The sequence below is a fragment of the Sturnus vulgaris genome, chromosome 7 (genome assembly GCF_052056855.1).
Source record: "Sturnus vulgaris isolate bStuVul1 chromosome 7, bStuVul1.hap1, whole genome shotgun sequence".
NCBI classification, from domain to species: domain Eukaryota; kingdom Metazoa; phylum Chordata; class Aves; order Passeriformes; family Sturnidae; genus Sturnus; species Sturnus vulgaris.
In genome coordinates this window covers 40,553,105-40,571,442 of record NC_142249.1, presented here as the reverse complement: position 1 = coordinate 40,571,442, position 18,338 = coordinate 40,553,105, and the positions used below count along the sequence as shown (strand labels likewise).

The 18,338-nt window shown below is 45.7% G+C and overlaps 1 protein-coding gene across 4 annotated transcripts in view; it reads left to right on the top strand.

Moving 5' to 3' along the window:
• CACNB4 (calcium voltage-gated channel auxiliary subunit beta 4) overlaps positions 1–18,338 on the top strand; it is a 76,095-nt gene that overhangs the window by 27,626 nt on the left and 30,131 nt on the right. Inside the window, exon 1 of one of the 4 annotated variants that reach the window (XM_088168427.1) lies at positions 411–558. The exons of the other annotated variants lie outside the window; for them this stretch is intronic. Within the exon in view, the coding sequence (XP_088024553.1) occupies positions 514–558 (45 nt within the window). The 5' untranslated portion in view covers positions 411–513. Of the gene's footprint in view, positions 1–410; positions 559–18,338 lie in introns of those variants that run through there. 4 annotated transcript variants of the gene reach the window in all.

Below are 18,338 nucleotides of genomic sequence, written 5' to 3'. Positions count from 1 at the left end.
TCTCAACCTGTCACTGACACAACCGAACGGAGCCTGGCACCAGCCTATTGTGGAGCTATTTATGTGCATTAATGAGATCTCACCTCAGTTTCTCCAGACTATTCGGTATTGTTTTATTGCAAACCAGTTTTATTATTATAAATAAGCAAGGCACCGCCGCCGTCTCGGCCACCCCCGCCGCCATCAGCCCGTGAGGCGCCGCCAGGCGGCGCCAGCGCGCAGCGCCGCTCGCGAGCCGTGCGTCCCAGCCAATGGCGTGGCGGCCGCGGCGCGTTCCAGCCAATGGCGTGGCGGCGGCGGCGCGTCCCAGCCAATGGCGTGGAGGCGGCGGTGCGGTTCGGCCAATGGGAGAGGGCGGCGCGGCGGGCGGGAAGCAGCGGGGCGGGCGAGGGGGGAGCCGGCGGGAGGCGGCGCCGCCGCAGCGCTGAGGGAGCTCGGCCCCGCCGCCTCACCGCGCTCCGCCGCCGCGCTCCCCGGCCCTCCGGCCCCGCAGCGGCCCCTCAGCGGCTCTCCATGTACGACAACTTGTACCTGCATGGGTTTGAAGACTCGGAGGCGGTGAGTGCGGCGGGAGCGGAGCGGGGCGGGGGGCGCGCAGAGCCGCTCGGGGCGGGCTGCGTGTCTGTGGTGCGGGTGAGGCACCGCGGGTGACCCTGCGCTGCCCCAGAGATGCCGGGACGGGCTGCTGTGGTTCCTTAGGGAATTATCCCTCCCCGGCATCCCTCACACAATGGTTCTGTGGCTGCACAGAGCCCCGGTGCCGTGGTCAGACGCTTCGGTTCGGGAGCGTTCCCCGCCGGTGTCCGAGTTGTGTTTTTTTGGCAGCCCGGAGAATGGCCGGGATTGCCGCGGCCATGGGCACGCTGGTCCATATTAAACAGGGCTCCGTTACATAAGGCGTCGTGGACAGCTCGTAAAATACACAGATAACAACATAATATAGAGTGTACGTCAATGCAGACGTATGTATGGCATGATGTGGTGTCCTCGGGAGGATGGATGGGTCCTGTAGGGCTTCGGATGAGGAATTTTTTCCTGCTTGTGTCAGCGTTGGTCTGGAAGTGCAATCCCTCTTAAGTGTTGCCTCAGTTGTTTTAGCATCCTTTTATTTCAGGGAGAGAGGAGCAGCAACTGTGCCAAATTGACATGGATGCAGTGCACCATGTTGAGAGGAAATACCGTATATTGGAACCCTTCCGAAGTGGATATCTGAATTATTCCAAAACTGTGCTGCTTAGAAGCCTGCAGTGGTTTGGGTTGGAAGGGTTTAAAGCTCATCTCACAGGCAGGGACACCTTCCACTATCCCAGGTTGCTCCAAGCTCCATCCAGCCTGGCCTTGGACACTTCCAGGGATGAGGAAACGCTTTGGGTCAATTTAGAAATTCCATGTGTTAACTTTTCTTTTGGGTTCTCTCTCGCTGCTCCTGCTGCTCACAAGCTGCCAGGCCAAGTGCAGATGAACGTGTTGGTTCCTTTAGGGATGTGTTTTGGGGATCCAGCTGGATGTTTCTGTAAACCAGGCAAAGCTGTTCTCTCCATCCCGAGTCTGTTTTGTGCTGGTTTAATGTCTTCCAGCAAGGTCTAATTATGCTTTAAGAAGACAACTTAAAAGTGCACTAATAGGGCTGAGAAAACTGAGTTGCTGGATGGTGGTTGGTGTAGAAGAAATGTGTTACTTATAGAAGTTAATCAGAGAAAGCAGGTAAATTGTGTGCTGGATTTAAGGGTGTTTTCAAGATTCTCAACTCCGTGCATTCCCAAAATCCCAGGGATTGGAAGGGAGATGAGCCAAGGCAGGGTCACCTGGAGCTGGTGACAGGAATGCATCCAGGTGGGTTTGGAATATCTCTGGAGAAACTCTGGACAGAGTTCCAGTGCTTGGCCACCCTCCATGGAAAGAAGTTCAGATGGAATTTCTTGGGGTTTAGTTGATATTTCAGTAAACCCCGATGGTCTCTTCCAAAAATGTTATTTGGAAAAAGCAGCTTTAATGGCAGCAGAGACCTACCTGTTGCACAAACATCTGGGTTAGGATTTGTGCTGGAAGAATTGTGTTTATAGATGAGAGGAATTTGGTCTTTAAATGTCCACTTGGAAGGACTGGATGAAGTAATCTCCAGATTCCTTAATACTCTCTTAAGCAGTTTATGATAATGCAATTTTACAGCTTTTTAAATTTTACAGCCTCTCTGGAATTGAGAATGCTTTTGATAGACTTAATTTCCAGAATCACAGGAATGTGTGAGAACGTCCCTCTCCTTAATAAAAACACCTCAAACCCTAAAAGCAATCTGGATCTCTTGGCTGTATGGAAAAACTGGAGGCCATAAACCCTAAAGGCTCGGGCACAAAGCAGTTAAAATTCCCGAGTGTCTGTTTGCTTTTTTGCTCCCGAACCACTTGCTTAAAACATTAAACCTTATTATTTTAGCTCCTGACTCAGGATTGGGAATGCCTGCTGAGACAATATCCTGGCAAACAGGTAGTGGGGATGGGTCACATGAGTGCCACTTTCTGGCCGGAGACAAGCTGGGGAGAGAATTGAGACGGCAGGAAAACAAATTGTGGTGGAATTCTGGTTCCCTGCGGTGAGGAGCAAAATAAGTGTGAGAGTGCAGAGATGAAAGAAAGCAGAGCCTCTCTGCATTGTTCTGGTTTAGGACCTGGAAGAGCTGGAGCAGCCCCGGGCTTGGATGGGAGCTGGGAGGGAGGGCTGGTGCTAATTGCAGAAACCCATCCTGCCACTGTGCAGAATGCAGCTCGCTTTTGCATCAGAGGCAGAAGTGAATGAGTGGCACTTACCCCCAGTAAACACGCTCATTTTTGGAAAAGTGCTGTAAAATTTTTTACCTAATTTCTCCCGATCCACTGCTCAGACAACACCAGGAGAAGCGTGCAGGTGAAATTTTCCTGTTAAAATCAACAGCAAACGTATTTTTTAACAGTGAACAGGTATTTCCATGATTTTTGTAACAGCAGCTCTTATTATAATGTGTTTGTGTATGTGTATATATATATAAAACATGTAAAGATACCATTTTTATTGATGGATATATAAAGAAATGAGCGTGTGCATGGCATTACAGTCCATTACCAGCTGTGATGATTAACGTGAAGTAGATGATGCAGTAGCTGGTGTGAGGCTTTTTGGAGGAGGAAAATTACACTGCTGGAGCTGAGAAAAACTCCCAGTGATTGTAGACCAAGAAAAAGTCATCTCCACATTTAGGAAAAGAGGTGCAGGGAGAGGGAAGTGAACAATTCTGCAGGGACAAGTGTCCTTGTCAGGAGCACAGGAAGATGGAGAGTGCATCACTGTAGGGAGAAGCATCTTCCCACTGAAGATTTTTGCCTTGCTTCTTGTCCTGCCTTGTGATTCTTTTTGATTTTTAGGCCTTTTTTCCAATTTTTTTTTGCGTAGTTCTAAGCAGGGTCACGCTTTTGGGAATTCAAGCTTGTTTGCCTTGTAGGGAAGTATTTCACATTTTTGATCACAAGAGGATATAAAAGCCCATTAGCACAGGGGCTTAAGGCAGTGAGATAAGCAAATAATAAATGAATTTTGTTTTACCTTTCACAGTTGGGAAGTGTGTCTGAGGGAGAGATTGGAATTCTGCTCCATAGACCAGTCTAGAGTTTCTCTGATTTTGGGAAAGACCTTTTTCAGAAACAAACTTCAGTGAAACCTACCCATTAGAAATCACTTCTTTCTTTTCTAAAATTACATTTCCATTCTTTCCAAAATTACATTAAGGCAGCATTTCATTTAAAAAAAAATTATCTACACATCAGGGCTGGTGTGGGGTCAGGGAGGGGCTGGTGTGGGGTCAGCAAGGACTTATTTGCTCTTTCCCCAGCAAATTCTCTCCTGAGCCACAGATGCACCTTGTTTCCTAGAACTCTTTAATCTGAGTTAAACAGGAGTTAACAAACAAGAGTCAGACAAACACTGTGGTGGGATTTGTGCCCACAAAAGTATTTTAGGTTCTCAAAGTCCTTTGGTGTTCACAGGGACTCAGCACCAGTGGTAATAAATGAATTACTGGTCCCAGTTTGCTGTACAAAGGGCCATGAGCAGGACTGTGTGTGGTGCTGCATTCTAGGATTTGTCTCCAGTTACTCCATACAATCCTTGAGGGCATTGCTGGGAATTTTTAGGGAAAAGGTGATGGGAATAGTGGGAAACCACATTCTGTTCACCACGTGAATGGTCAGCAGGGTGTTCTGAGGACACTGTACTCCCCTGCTTTTTCAGTGACATTTGTCCTCAAAGCTGCCATTCCTTCTGCTGCCAGCGTTCACTTTCCTCATGGCACCTGAGACAAGAAGATCTCGGTGTGCTGCCCAAGCAGAAAAAGTGATTATAAAAAAACAAACCTTGGCAGGGAAGTTCATCTCCAAATATTGATTGGATTTGTGTCTGGTGATTGCTGAAGGGGAGGTTTGCTTGCTGTGTACCTCTCAGTTGTTTTGGGTGCAGTAACAATAAAAAAATGTGTATTTAGAAGTGCTTTTCATGCTGTCTCTTCAGTGATCCTGGGGGTTTTGCAACGCTCAGTTCGTTCTGCAGCACATCTTTGTACAACAGGCAGCTGAACAAGCAGAAGCTTTATCCAGCTGCCAAATAAAACCTGGGACTTCAGTGGGGTTGCTTAGAGAGGTTTCAGGGGTTATTGGGTGTATCATGTCCACAGGGCACTTCTGAAAATTGTCAAGCTCAAGGTCGGTAGTTGAGGTCTGATGCTCTTTTTGTGTGCCTTGATGGGTTTTGCAGGCAGGGACACCTTCCTGTATCCCTGTCCAGCCTGGCTTGGAACATTTCCCTCCCCACCCTCGCAGGGAAGGATTTTTACCATGGCATGTGAACTGGGAGAAGCGTTTGCAGTGCTGTTGGTTTGCTGCAGACACCCAGCTTCTCTTTGGGCATGACTGTTCTTAATTTGCCCATTTCAATTAGTGCAGTTTCTAATGTTTAATCCACAAAGGCTGAGTGATGTCAGGACCTGGGCATGCAGGATTTTTTGCTTCACCACTTACCTACTCGCTGCTTGCTTATGTAGGATTTTTAGTGTCAAACCTGTGCTAAACTCTGCCTTGATTGGGACAATAATCAATATTTTCCAACAAAAAAGAGATTATCCTCTGCCCATTATGTCTCCTGAATTCTCACTGAAATTTGGCTTTTACATGGTCAAAGCTTTGGTGTGTTTTTGACAGTTTGAAATCTGTTTTCATTTCTATTAGCCCTTAATAGACTGCCTTGACTAATGAATCATCAGCTGCCTGATATTTATCTTGTGTGCAAGGGGCTGCCTGAGAGGGCTGGAAGGTGGTTTGTTTGGGGGTTTGCTGGGGTGGTTTTGCTTCGATTTTTTCCTCCTAAAATATCTAAAGTTCTACTACTACAGCATTAGCTCTGCTTGCCTTGTTTTGTGCTCTTGTGAGGATGGTTTTGTGTCTGACTCAGATCTTCTGTTCTTTAAATGCCACGTTGTGATTTGATAGTATAGTAGTCAAATAAAACACTCGGGAAGAATCATAAGTCATTTTTATAAATTGCTGCTTGCTGTTTCCATAGAGGTGCTTCTTCTATAGCAGAAATATATTGAAATAAAAAAAAAAGTAAAGCTTGAAGTCATCTAAAGGAGAGACATAATGAGGAAAAGGTGACAGAAATAGATAATTTAATGTTTTCAGTTCCAGCTGCAGGTCAGAGCTCAGCTGATGGGGCAGGGTGTGTGCTAAAACTGTGAATTCATGTGGAGCACTAAGGTGTGTGATTAACTGTGGCTTTATCCTGCTCTTGGATTCCTTCTTCTGTGGAGTGCAGCCAAAACCACAGGGCCCTGTGAGCACTGTGCTGCTCCTGGGTTACACATTGCTCCCCAAATTGCCCAGTGCTCAAGGAAATTCTGCTGCTGGGAAGTGGGAGCAGCTCTCCCTGGGCTCAAGGGCACTGGAGGGAGGAGTGTGGCTCTTGGAGCACATCATAGAAATAATTCATAACAAAGGGAGAAGCTTAACCTAGGATTTGTTGATGCCATGGCTTGTTTCCCTATCTCCCAACACCATGCTGTGCTGGGGAGACCCTGAGCTGTTGGATGTTTTCCCTTGGAGCATGCATTCGTTGAGATAGGAGAGCCTGATTTTCCAACTCAGCACTTCCCCCAAATGCAGATTGCTTTACAAACAGGACAACTGCTCGTGGCCATTTGGAATCCAGTAATTAATTCCGAAATGTCATTTAGCTGGCAGATCCGTAGGGATCACAGGTGGTGTCAGGGTTTGCTTGCAGCCTCTCCTCAGCTCCTGGTTTGTATTTTTCCACAGTGCTTTGTCACTGGTTTTCATGCCAGCACTGAACTGGTTTCAGTTCTAGAGTGTCTTCCTTTGCCATGTCCTTTCCTTCTTTTCATATCTCAGCATAAATATCCATTCAGGTGCAATACATAGAGCACAGTGAGCAGCTCTGTCCATCCCAGAGTTGATCAAATAAATTGGATTTTTGATTTGGAGCATATTCCAATGCCCAGAGCCAGCCAAGCTCTTCCACCAGCACAGAGAGCTGGAGGAAGGCAGCATGAGTGCACAACACAGGATGTAAATCTGCTTTTTCTGTTCCTCTCTAAAGAATTATCAGAAGGGGTTTGAAGTGGCCTGAGGAAAGGACTCAGAAAGGGCAGTGGTGGCTACAGGCTCTGCTCTGCTCCTCAGCAGGGTTTTAATTTTCACAAGGAAAGAAAACTCTGGGAGAGGAAGAAAAGGGGCTGCTCTTCTGGTTTGGTTGGTTTGTTTGGGTTTTCTTTTCCTAAAAAGTCACACAGGACAAAGGCTCCATAAGTTACAGAAATGGAGCTATTTGGTTGTGCTGTCCACCAGCATGGCAGGGATTTAATTTATTACAGCAACAAGGGAGAAATCATGAGGAAAAACCACTCCTGTCATCGTGCTGAGCACTGCAGTGGTGAAGTGTGTGTTTGAACAAGCTGCTAATGCTTCATATAAAACTTCACAAGCCTTTCTATTCTCAGAGAGTTCTTAGACCAAATATATTTTCCCTCTGAGTCCTCCCTTGTGCTGGGACATTTCCCTGCAAATGGACTCTGCTCAGCTCATTTGTGCTTTCTGCTCCCTCCCAGGGGCCGTGTGTCCTTGCTGGAGTGGCACCACAGTCACTGATGGCATTGTCAGAAATGTCCTGTGTCCCTGGGAGGTGTCACAGTCAGTGGTGGCACTGGCAGTGTCCCGTGTCACAGTCAGTGGTGGCACTGGCAGTGTCCTGTGTCCCTGGGAGATGAGTTGCTCTAGGTGCTGTGCTGGGTCTGCAGGGGGATTTATTTTTTAGTAGCAATGTCTTTTATGGCCAGAAAAGCCCTCAGCCCTCATGGGCCAGGCTTTAGGGTGAGGTGGCCAAGGCATCCTCCCTGTCCCTTTTCCTGTTCACAGAGCCAGGTACATCCTGAGTACCCCTGGCCTAACAGTTCCAACTTTATTCCAGCCTTTAATCTCTTTCAGTAGGAATAAAATCATGTTTCTAATGGTTACTCCCCTGTGCTGCTGCTTCATAAATGTCTTCTTTCCATGCACGATTTCTTGGCAATATTTTAACCCCCATTCCCACTGTGGTTGGTGGATTCCTTGAAGAATTTCTCTCTCTCTGGGGAAAACAATGTGTTCTCACAAACCATCAGTTAATCTGTGATATACAGCTCATGAGATACCATGATAAAATTTTATGTTCTGGGACAATTAGTGGTGAGCTCATCAGGTCCTGACAAAACAAGCCCCAACATCACACTTGGGGCAGGGATGTTTCAATTTATCACCAATAACTGGAAAATATCACCAAAAAAAAAACCAAACAAAAAACCAGTGGTCAGAGACCTCACAGCAGCTCCTGGCACTAAGGGCTCCATCCTGAATTGTGTGATAAAGCTGCCACACTCCAGGGGGGATAAATCCCACAGAAATCAATGTCCAAGGGACACCATGCTGGGAAAAGAGGTGGCTGGGATTCTGCAGGCTGCCCACGAGGCTCCAGCTGGATTCAGGGGAGGTTTCTCCAGTGTGGGACACAACCAAGCTCATGTTGTGTAAGCAACACGACTTGAACTAAAATGTGCCACTGAAGTGTCTGTTGGAACAAGAAGAATGGGCAAAACTGCTTCCAAATATATTTATTTCCAAAGTTTCTGACCATAAGAGGAGTAGCTTTACCCCCACTGTGTGCTTGTTGTGGTTAAAATGTTCTCAAGGTGTTTTTGCACATCATAAAGCAGAAATGTTGGAGCTCTGCACTAATTATTGATCTCTTATTGGAAAATGAACGGGGTATTGACAGATGGAAAAACAGACAAATGGGTTATACTTTGCCTCCCTCCGTTTTTCCATGCTAATTACAGCTGTCTGTTGATTTTTACTTGCTGCCCCAAGGAGTAGAGTGGTAGTAAGTGCAGTACATTGCTGAGTAGCTCCTGGAATGGATTCATTTCAGGCTTGCATTAAGTGATATTTCCCTTTAATAGATCAATGTAAACATGCAGGATGAGTGGGAGTCTGGGAGGAGAGGAGTCAGGCACTGGAATATTTCCCATTACACATTCAAAATTCAAACCCTGCTGGTGGATGTGGAGAAGTTGTTTTGAGAACTTGGCTTGGGCCTTCAGACTTGCACACTTACACATGGGATGTCCTTTTAGTGCTGATGCTGAGGATGTTCTGTCTGATGGAATATTTCAGAACCTTGTTAAATGTTTAGCTTCCCTACTCTGTACTGAATATATCACATGGGAATCTTTCCTTTTTGGTTGGCTTTCTTAGAATCCCAGATTGGTGTGGGTTAAAAGGGACCTTAAAGCCCATCCAGTTGCACCTTCCAGTATCCCAGAGTCCCATCCAGCCTGGCCTTGGACACTTCCAGAGACAGGCACAGTTTGTCTCAGCAGCCTCTGCTGCTTGGACATAACACACAGACCCATCAGATCCCACAGGCTCTGTGTTGTCTGCAGGAGGAAACTGTGTCTTGTGATTTCTTATTCAGATTCTCTGCATGCAAGTGGTACCTGCTGAGGGGGAAGATGCCTTCAAAGGGATGTAACTGCACAGATACCTCGTGTCTTCCTTCACAAGCAAGGATTTAATTTATAAAAGATGTATGAGATCTCTTTGGTATCAGAATTGAATGTTTTACATTCCACAACAACATGTAATTATTCATAAAGCTTGTCTGTCTTTCTTCTGGATGGTCTGATCTCATACAGGTAAAGAAATCCCAGTTGTATCCTCAGAGTAACAACCACAACAGTGCAAATAAATACAAACACTGCAGTGTTGTTCTGCTGAGAACACATCAGTGGGGAGATCTCTCCAAAGGCATCACAGCTTTTCAGGCTGGTTTTGCTGAACATTTTCAAACCAATCTAAAAAAACAGAAATACATGTGCTTTTAAATCTGAAATTTGGGGCCACAACTTGAACAGAGGGATGAAACCAGAGGAGCTGCACTGATGTATTTCAATGAAGTACAGCCCAAAAGTCCTGATGGCTGCACGTTTCTTTCAGCTGTTAAATAATTCCTCCCTTTGCCTTTTCACCCAAGTGCAGTCACTGCATTACTTGCAAAAATAAAAAAAGGAGAAAAAGGCACTTGGCAGCAGCTGGGAGCTGAAGCAGCTTTCTCCCATCCCAGCATTTCAGGAAGGCAGTCAGCAAAGTGTTTTCCTGAGTGGCTTCTGCCTGCTGGGTCCTGCTGCAGTCTCTGGAGATCTGAGGGACTTTGGGGGGGATTTGTGTTCAGGTTTTTCACTCCTTTCTCTTAGAGCAAGTCCCTCTCTGTTAGATCTCAGAAATTTGGGATTTTTGAGCTTTCTGTGCTGTCAGGCACTGACCCCCTGGAGAACACTGCTTTTCACCTGAGGCCTTGGAGAAGGCTTCTAAATTTGAGTGATGGAGTTAAAATCACGGGTGTGGAGTGAATTAAAAGTGTGTGTTTTCACATGGTGATAGGCTTTAAAATTGAAGTTTTTGTAGTATAGTAATAAATATGGGACAATATGAAAGACTTTAGGTACCTTCTTCTTCATGGGTTTCAAGTAGCAGTTTTTGGTTGGACAGTCAGTGTCACACTAAGAGTCATGGGAATTTAGTTATTAAGTTAAAAGTATAAATAATATAGGTGTTAATTCTCTGTTAGATTGTTTAAGAGACCTTGTAGCAACCAGATCTTCCTCCATTTTCCTCGATTCTAGCAGGTAGCTGGAAGTGCTGCTCCTAAGGTTTAATAAACAACCAAGCCCCAACACGAGAAAATCCATTTCCATCGTTTATTTGTTAATCCTGACTGAATGAAGGCAAAAGAGACCGAGACAAACCAGTAATTAATTGGTACAAAACTCTCAGTGCTGCTACACCTCTGCCTGTGCCCGGCATTGTGATGGTGCTGCCAGAGGGGAGGGGCTGAGCCACGTCCTGCTCCTCTCTGCTTTTCCCAGCACATCCAAGGGAGCTGGGCAGGCTGCACGGACAGCACGGCTCGGGGAGGAGGAGCAGCCCTTCCTCCCGAGGCCTCTGCACGTTTTTCCTCGTTTATTCGTGTCCCTTAACTCCTCTGGGGAATGTCAGCAGCGTCAGCTCTTTGCGCGTTTTGGGATGAGCTGCAGGCTGGAGGTGGGGAAGGGGCTGGGCACAAAGGGATCCAGGCACAAATGTCAGCAGGAGCCAGCTGGAATCCTGGCTGTGCCTGTGATCCTCTGTGCTCACTCTGCATTTCATGCTGGAAAAGATGTCCAGGGGACAGGAATTTCATAGGAATGCAGGAATCGTGGAATGGCCTGGATTGGAAGGGACCTCAGAGCTCTTCTCCTTCCCCCCTATCAGCAGCACCATATATTAATGGCTATCTTCTTTTTTCTTCTGCCTTCACTCAGAGTCAGGATTGAAGCATGAGAGACAGATTTTTGTGTTCAGACTCAGTTGTTTATTAATTCTTACCTATGTTACAGTGAGTTCTGCAGCACTTCTAGCTAACAAGCAAAAAGCAAAAAAAAAAAAAGTTGGTGTATCTTACTAGTGACAAGGTCTTTTAAAGCCTAATTTAAAACTAACATCTGTATTATTTATACTTTTGACCCAATGACCAAACACCTGTGACCTGCACTGCAGTACTTTCTGTCCAACCAAAAACTACTACCTAAAACTGAGAAGGAACAAGAAGGAAGAAGAGCCACAGCCCAAAACCTCCATCTTGCCCCATACTTATTACTGTATTCTAAATCCCCAAATTCCAAACCCTTCACCATGTGAAATTACTATTCCATTCCATTTCCTATTCTATTGTTCTATTCTATTCCATTCCCTATTCTATTCTGTTCTATTCCATACCATTTCCTATTCCATTTCCTATTCCATTTCCTGTTCCATTTCCCATTCCATTCAAACTACACACCTGTAATTCTAACTCCATCACTCAATTTTGGAAGCCTTCTCCAAGGCCTCAAGTCAAAAGCAGTGTTCTTTTGAGGGTCAGTCACAGAAGGTTCAAAACTCCCAGGCTTTAGGTTTCCAACACCCCCCTGCCATGGACAGGGGGTCTCCTTCCACTGCCAGCTCTATGGAACCTGGCCTTGCTCCTTCCAGGGATGCAGCCACAGCTTCTCTGGGCAGAATTCCTGGAGAGGAGGTACAGAGCTGTGCCTCCAAGGACAGGGGACACCAGGATTTTGTGTTTCACTCTGTTGTGTGTCATTGCTGGGGCTGGGGAAAAATCCTCCTTTGGGCATGGAAGGTGAGTGTGGGTGCCCAAAGCTCACCTTGTCCTTACACCCCAGCCCGTGCTGGGGACAGAGCAGCTGCACTGTCCCCTCCCTTGCCCTGTCTCAGGAAGCTTTGGCTGTTCCCAAGGGACAGGCAGCGGCTCATGCCTTGGGGATGATGATCCCTGCGGGCTGGAGGTGCTGCTGGAGCCGGTGTGGCACCTCCTCCTCCCCCTTGCAGCATTCCCACCTGCTGGGCACGAGGAGAGGGATGCTGGGCACCAGGGAGCAGCAGAGCACACGGAGCCGTGCCCTGCTCAGCCTGGAGGATTGGCAGAGCTGCAGGAATGGGATCAGGGCCGGGGGGAGGTGGGATGTGCACGGCAGCCACTGCAGCTGAACACTGATCCCACAGGAGCCAGCAGCGCTGCAGCTCCCGGGGACACAGCTCCTGGCACGGGAAAGGAGGAAATAACAAACAGTTCATGCTGAAATGAACCAGAGAAATGGGAGTTTAACAAAAACCTTTCCTTCCTGCTGGCAGCTTGCAGAGAATTCTTCTGAAGCTCTCCTGGCGATCTGACTCCTGCCTGGAGTGCCAGGGATGCACTGACAATAACCTGTGTCCATTCCCAGTGTCAGGAAAATGAATTTACAGAGAGCAAAGGTTCGTGTCCCAACAGGAGGCAGAGGAGTCCTTTTCCTGTATGGAATAAAGGCAGAGCCCATGGGCCATTCCCCTGGGCTCTCTCCCATTTTTGGAGGACTCCCCTCCCTTTTTATCCCAATTTCCCTCTCTCTTTCCCCATTGCTGAGGGACTGGAGAGGCCCAGACTTCCCAAACCCTGATCCCTGAGATTCCCCTCGAATGTACAACCCTCCCTTGGCATTTTTAATTCCTATGGAATTCATGGCTTTTCCCCATTGCTTCTTTCAATACCCAATTCCATTTCTCAGCAAAGCTGCAGTTTGTTTGTAAAGGCAAATCTCTTTTTATTCCATTCACCCATCAGTGGAATCCTTCCCATTGTTTCTTTGATCTCTCAGTGCTGGTTTGATCAACCCACAGCTTGTTTGGAAACACCAATCCCTCATTCCTCTCCCCAGTCGCTGCTGGGGTGAATTGAATGTTTGTGTGCCTGGATCCCTGTCACATTGTCCCACTGGAATTCTCTGCTCCAGCAGCTGCAGTGCAAGGAGGGGGGGACTCTCTGCTACTGGGAGCTTTGCTTTGTTCAGCCCAGGGCAGGAAGGGAATTTGGGAATTTCCTGAAGTTCAGCCTGGATTTTGATTGACATCCTTCATCCTCATCCTCCTCTTTCTTTGGAGATGCAGGGGGAACTCACTGGGGGTAATGTCAGCCAGCTTTGGGATGAGTTCCTTCCTTGGGACTTTTGTACTCTGGCTGCTCATGTTGAGATGTTTTTTCTGCACCTTTGACCAAACTCTCATTTCACTCATCACCCCCATTCCCTGCCTTTTTGATTTGCATTTCAGTGTAGATTTCTAGGGCACCTGCAGAACCTTTGGCATTTTCCTTTGGAGCTGATACACCTCTGCTACAGTATCCCAAAATAATGGCAAAGCTTTTTTAAAGGTTTGAAATCTTGTCAAGATTGACAGATTCTACTCCTGACAAGGCCTTTTTTTTTTTTTTTTAACCTCCTTTCAACAAAAAACAATATCCAGGTGTTTAAAGTCGTTCCTGTTAGCTCCTGCAGATTTGTGTTTACTGGTGCATATGAGAACTTTGATGGAGAAGGAGTTTTTGCACAAAATGAGACCATCAGGGTCTTTCTCAGTTATTGCTTGTGCCAAATCAGAAGGGTTGTGAGTAAGACAGTGAGTGATTCCTGAAGGATTTTTTCTTGATTGAAATGCTTGTTGGTTGCTAGCAAGAAGGAATATTAAACTATTGTTTCTCCTAAGATACTTCATTAAGAATCCATTTTGAGATAAAACTGGAGGCAGTTATTAAAAAGTAAAATTTTTTTTCTTTGAATATTTAATGTTTAACTCTCTAAAATTGCTGTCAATCATCAAATCCCAGAATGGGCTGGGTTGGAGGGCCCTGATGATCAGATAGTGATAAGAATTTGGGAAAATATGGTTACAACATGTAAAAAAAAGAAAAGATTTATTGGCTGGAGTTGAGGTGTAGCACAAAGTTCTTGCTGTTCCCTCCTCCTGGATTTGCATTTCCACCTCTCATTGCTCCCTTCCCATTTATCCAAACAGGGAATACATGGAATGCTATTTTACCAGTGGCATCCCCAATTTTTTTTTTTAAATCTTGTGTGTTTATTTGTTCCTGCTTCTCATTTCCCAAAATAACTGAGAGTTTTGTGTTTGTCCTCACAAACCACCTGGGAATACCTGATATAACAACAAATCCCTCTCACAAGAGTATTTTGTTTTCAGTGTGTGGGGCAATATCCAAGCAGGAGCAGATATGGAAACAACAGAATTGTCAGTGGGGGATATTTCCCCCCATTTTATGCAGTAATGATAAAAACCAACCTTTTTTTTTTTTTTTTTGGAGGAGGAGAAGGTGAGCTCAGAGTGCTCTCAGAGCTGCAGGATTAGGGCAGAGCTGCTGGAATTGTGCCCACTGAATTCCAAGCCCTATTCCTGTGAAATCCCAGCAAAGTCCTAGAAAGTCCTTGGGGCTCCCTGGTTGATTACAGCAATTAAGGACCATAAAGTGTCACTCAAATATTACCTCAGCAGGTGACAGCAAAATGTCCTTTCTCTTGTATTTTGTTCTCAGCACGGCCAGTTTTTATAATTGCAAGGGCTCAGGGGAAGGAGTTGCTATTTCCAGCCTGCACAGCACTTGGAAAATGAGGGCTTTTTCTTCCTAAGATATTCCTAGCAGTCCATAAGAGCTTCGTGTAGGTTCAGCAGTCGGGTGATTTCAGGATTTTCTCCAAGAAAAGTAATCAGAGATCATGGCAGCTCCTTGGGGACAAAAAAAAAATTTACGAAAAAAAAAAAATAGTAGAAAATGTAAAAAAAAAAAATTAATTTAATTTAATTTAATAAATTTGTGTTCAAAGCAGCTTCTAAAGGTCCTGGTTTGGAAGCTTTTGGAAGGAAGGAGCTCATTAAAATCATAACATAACACAACAGACCCAGCCTAGGCCCAAACTCCATCAGTTGCTTGCCTTAAATTAAGCAGAGTGAAATTAATTTCAACAATGCCCTCCCAGCATGTCACAATTCCTTCCCATTCACTACCCAGAGTGAACATTTGAAACAAAGTAATTTTCCTATAATTCTGTTGAAGATGAGAGTCTGGTTCTGGGATTCTGTGATGTTCTAAACCACTTCTGTTGGGAAAAAAAAAAAAAAAAGTAAAATAAATATTCAGGGTTATTTTAGTTGTGTAAAGCCTGATGATGTGGGAAGTGGTGACACCACTCTAGAAGAAAATCAGGACACTGTAATCATCAAAATTCCTAAAAAAGATGCATATTCTTGAAATTAGCTGTTGGAATTAGGAAGAGCATGCAGTGAAAGCAGACAGGTGGCAAGGATCTCAGCACTGAGGAAAATTCCATTTTATTCCTCACATGTAGAGTACCCTGAGGATTATTGCACATCCCTGCTTTGGGGACTGAAGTATTCTGTGTGTTTGAAAGAGATGGACTGGTTTTATTTGTTGGCAAGTTGAAAAATCATTTCAGCTAATGAATGGGTGCTTGAGGAAAATAAACTGAATTTTTTCCTTTTGTTCAGCCTGGAGAATTAAAGGCTTTGGGGACACCTCTGTGGCCTTGCAGTAGCCAAGGGGGATTGTAAAAGTGAGGGAGAGGGACTGGGGACAAGGGATGGAGGGACAGGACACAGGGAATGGCTCCCAGTGCCAGAGGGCAGGGATGGATGGGATATTGGGAATTGGGAATTCCCAGATTTGCTGTGGCTGCCCCTGAATCCCTGGAATGTCCAAGGCCAGGCTGGAATAACCTGGGACAATGGAAGTGTCCCTGCCGTGGCAGGGGTGGCACTGAGGAGCTTTTAGGTCCCTCCCAGCCCAAACCAGGCTGGGATTTGGGGATTTTGGGATTCTGTGGTGTCTGAGCAGTGCCAGGACAGGACATGAGCAGGCCCAGTTTGGCACAGGTCAGCCTGGCTCTCCCAAAAGTGACCTGGGAGAGCAAACCAAGCTGAGCTACATGAAACCAAAAAGGAAATAGAAATAAACTGGAACAGAGTGAAACAAGAGCAGAAATGGGAGCTCATCCTCTTGCACACCCAATTTAAATATCCCTGTTGCAGTAGCAAGGAACTAGATGGAGGTGTGATTTTTATTTTTTTTTCTTTTTGAAGTGATCCCCCCTTGTGAGCAGGAGCTGTCCATCCCAGCAGCACAGCAGGGTGATTGGGGGCTGGTTTAGGAATACACCACATTATTCCAGCATTTCCTGGCTGAAGCCTGCATGTCTGAAGGAATGCTGTGGCAGACCACATATGGCAGCCACAGATGCCTGTGCAGTTGGGAGGATGATTAAGTTTAGTTTGGGGGCAGTATTTGTAATTTATTTCTTTTCCTGGAGACTTATAGAACGTTCTTGACTTCCCAATGTGTTATGTGGGACAGGCACAGAGCATCCCCCTCACAGGAGAGCTCATTTAGGATACCAGGTGCACTTTTATTATCAGGTTTTATCAAACCCAAGAGCAGCAGCTTCCCCAGAGCCTTGGGAAGATCACTCAACGCTTTCAAGAGCTGAAGTAATTAGAAAAAATAAAGCAGTGTCTCTGTGCCGTTGCAGCTTTAGTTTGGTGCCTTTTATCATGGAAAAACAGCACCTTTTTTTTTCTCTCCTGGGGCTGCTGAATAGCTTTCCTGAAAAAGAGGGACCAGCTGCAGAGGGTGAAGCAAAATTCAGGCTCGAGGTTGTTCAGGTGTTCATTCAGTCCCAGGTCTCAGAAGCTGCATTTGGAATAAAGCACAGCTCAGAGCAGATCTGTGCTGTTTCATGGCTCGACAAAACCAGGGAATTTGAAAGGTTTGTGTGTTGACATTTTGAACACTTGGTTGGGTGAAAAGCTCCTCTGGCTGTGATCCTCACCTTTCCCTCGGCTCTGAGACTGCAGGAAAAGTGCTTTGGGTGTTATTTTGTGGAGGAAGATCTGAATTTTTAACCTGTGAAAAGGAAAAGTTCAGAGCAGCTCATCTGTTCTCTAACCATTACCTCAGGGTTTTTGTGTACCTGTGATGCCTGCTAAGCAAAATCTTGTGCTTTGCATGTTCATTTGAACATCACCAAAAGAGATGGGAGTGTTTTGGCAGTAAATAGAGATATATATTACCAGTATTTTTTTTAAACTCCATTTCTTAAATGTAGCAACACAATCTGTGCTGAAGTGAAGGCAGCTGGAGAAAGGAGATAGACTGCAAGATTTGAAATCCAGGGTAAAAAAAAAAAGAGATCAGGAAATGTTGGAAGAATTGCCCTATTTTCTAAGAATTAGTATTCCTAAAGAAAAAAAACATGTTCTAACTACCTAGTAATTTCCAAATTGCTGAGACACCTAATGAGTTGTCTTAAATAAATTTACCAAACATATAGAAGGAAATAATTGCTGAGCATTTGATTCTGAAATCACAACTCAATGCCAAGTGGTTGTGCAGCTGCCTTGTGTGTGTTGGGGGATTCAGCAAGAAATTAATTTGCTTGGGAACTGAACCTTGTCCTGGTTGCACTTCCAGTGCCACATCCACGTGGGAATTTGTGTAAAATTCCCCCTGAACCTCTTTGCTCCTGGACCTCCCTATTGAACATTGCAGTACTGGAGTGGATTTTGTAATTCGAGGGGGATGTGAATAATTCCAAATGATATAAAAGCAAAAGAAGGGCTGTGCTGCCAGTGTGATCTCTACACCCCTTTCCACGTGGGAATAATGGAAATAGAATGGGAATATTAAACATGCTTTGCTTTCCCTGCTGCACAGGTTCTGCTCCTGCCTGCAGCTCCCATGGCATCTCCCTCCAGTCTGGGCTGGAACTCTGCAGTATTTTACTGGGCACACACAGGTTTTCCTGGCCCTGGTTTCCATTGCAGCACAGCAAGGTTTTCATGCCAAAGAAAGAGACCCCCACTGTTTTATATTTGTCTTTTAATTAATTACATCACCTGCCTGGTAATTAAATTTAGCTGCCCACCCTGGGTGCTGGGATGAGATGAGCACCAACTGTGGTGACCATTGGTATTTAAAACGTGGTGGTTTCTTAAATCCTCAACTTTTGCTTCTTGTTTTCATGTAAAAATGAGTTCATATTTCTTTTCTGTAAACCCCCCCATTTCCATGACATACTTGTAGTAATAACCTGTGAGTTAAACCCTGCTTTTGTGCACCTGCATCAGGGAGATCTTTGTGCTGGGGTTTGGAGTGAGCTGCTTGCCCAAGGAATAATTCTGCTGTGGAGTTTTTGAAATGATTTCTGGCACATCCATGGCATATGGCAGCATATGGCCCTGCAGCCATCCCTGTGCCTGTTTGTTCTCCCTGTGCTGTGTCAGGAGCTCTGTCAGGGCTCTGGGAACTCGTCAGGGAGGGATTGGCCTCGATTCTCC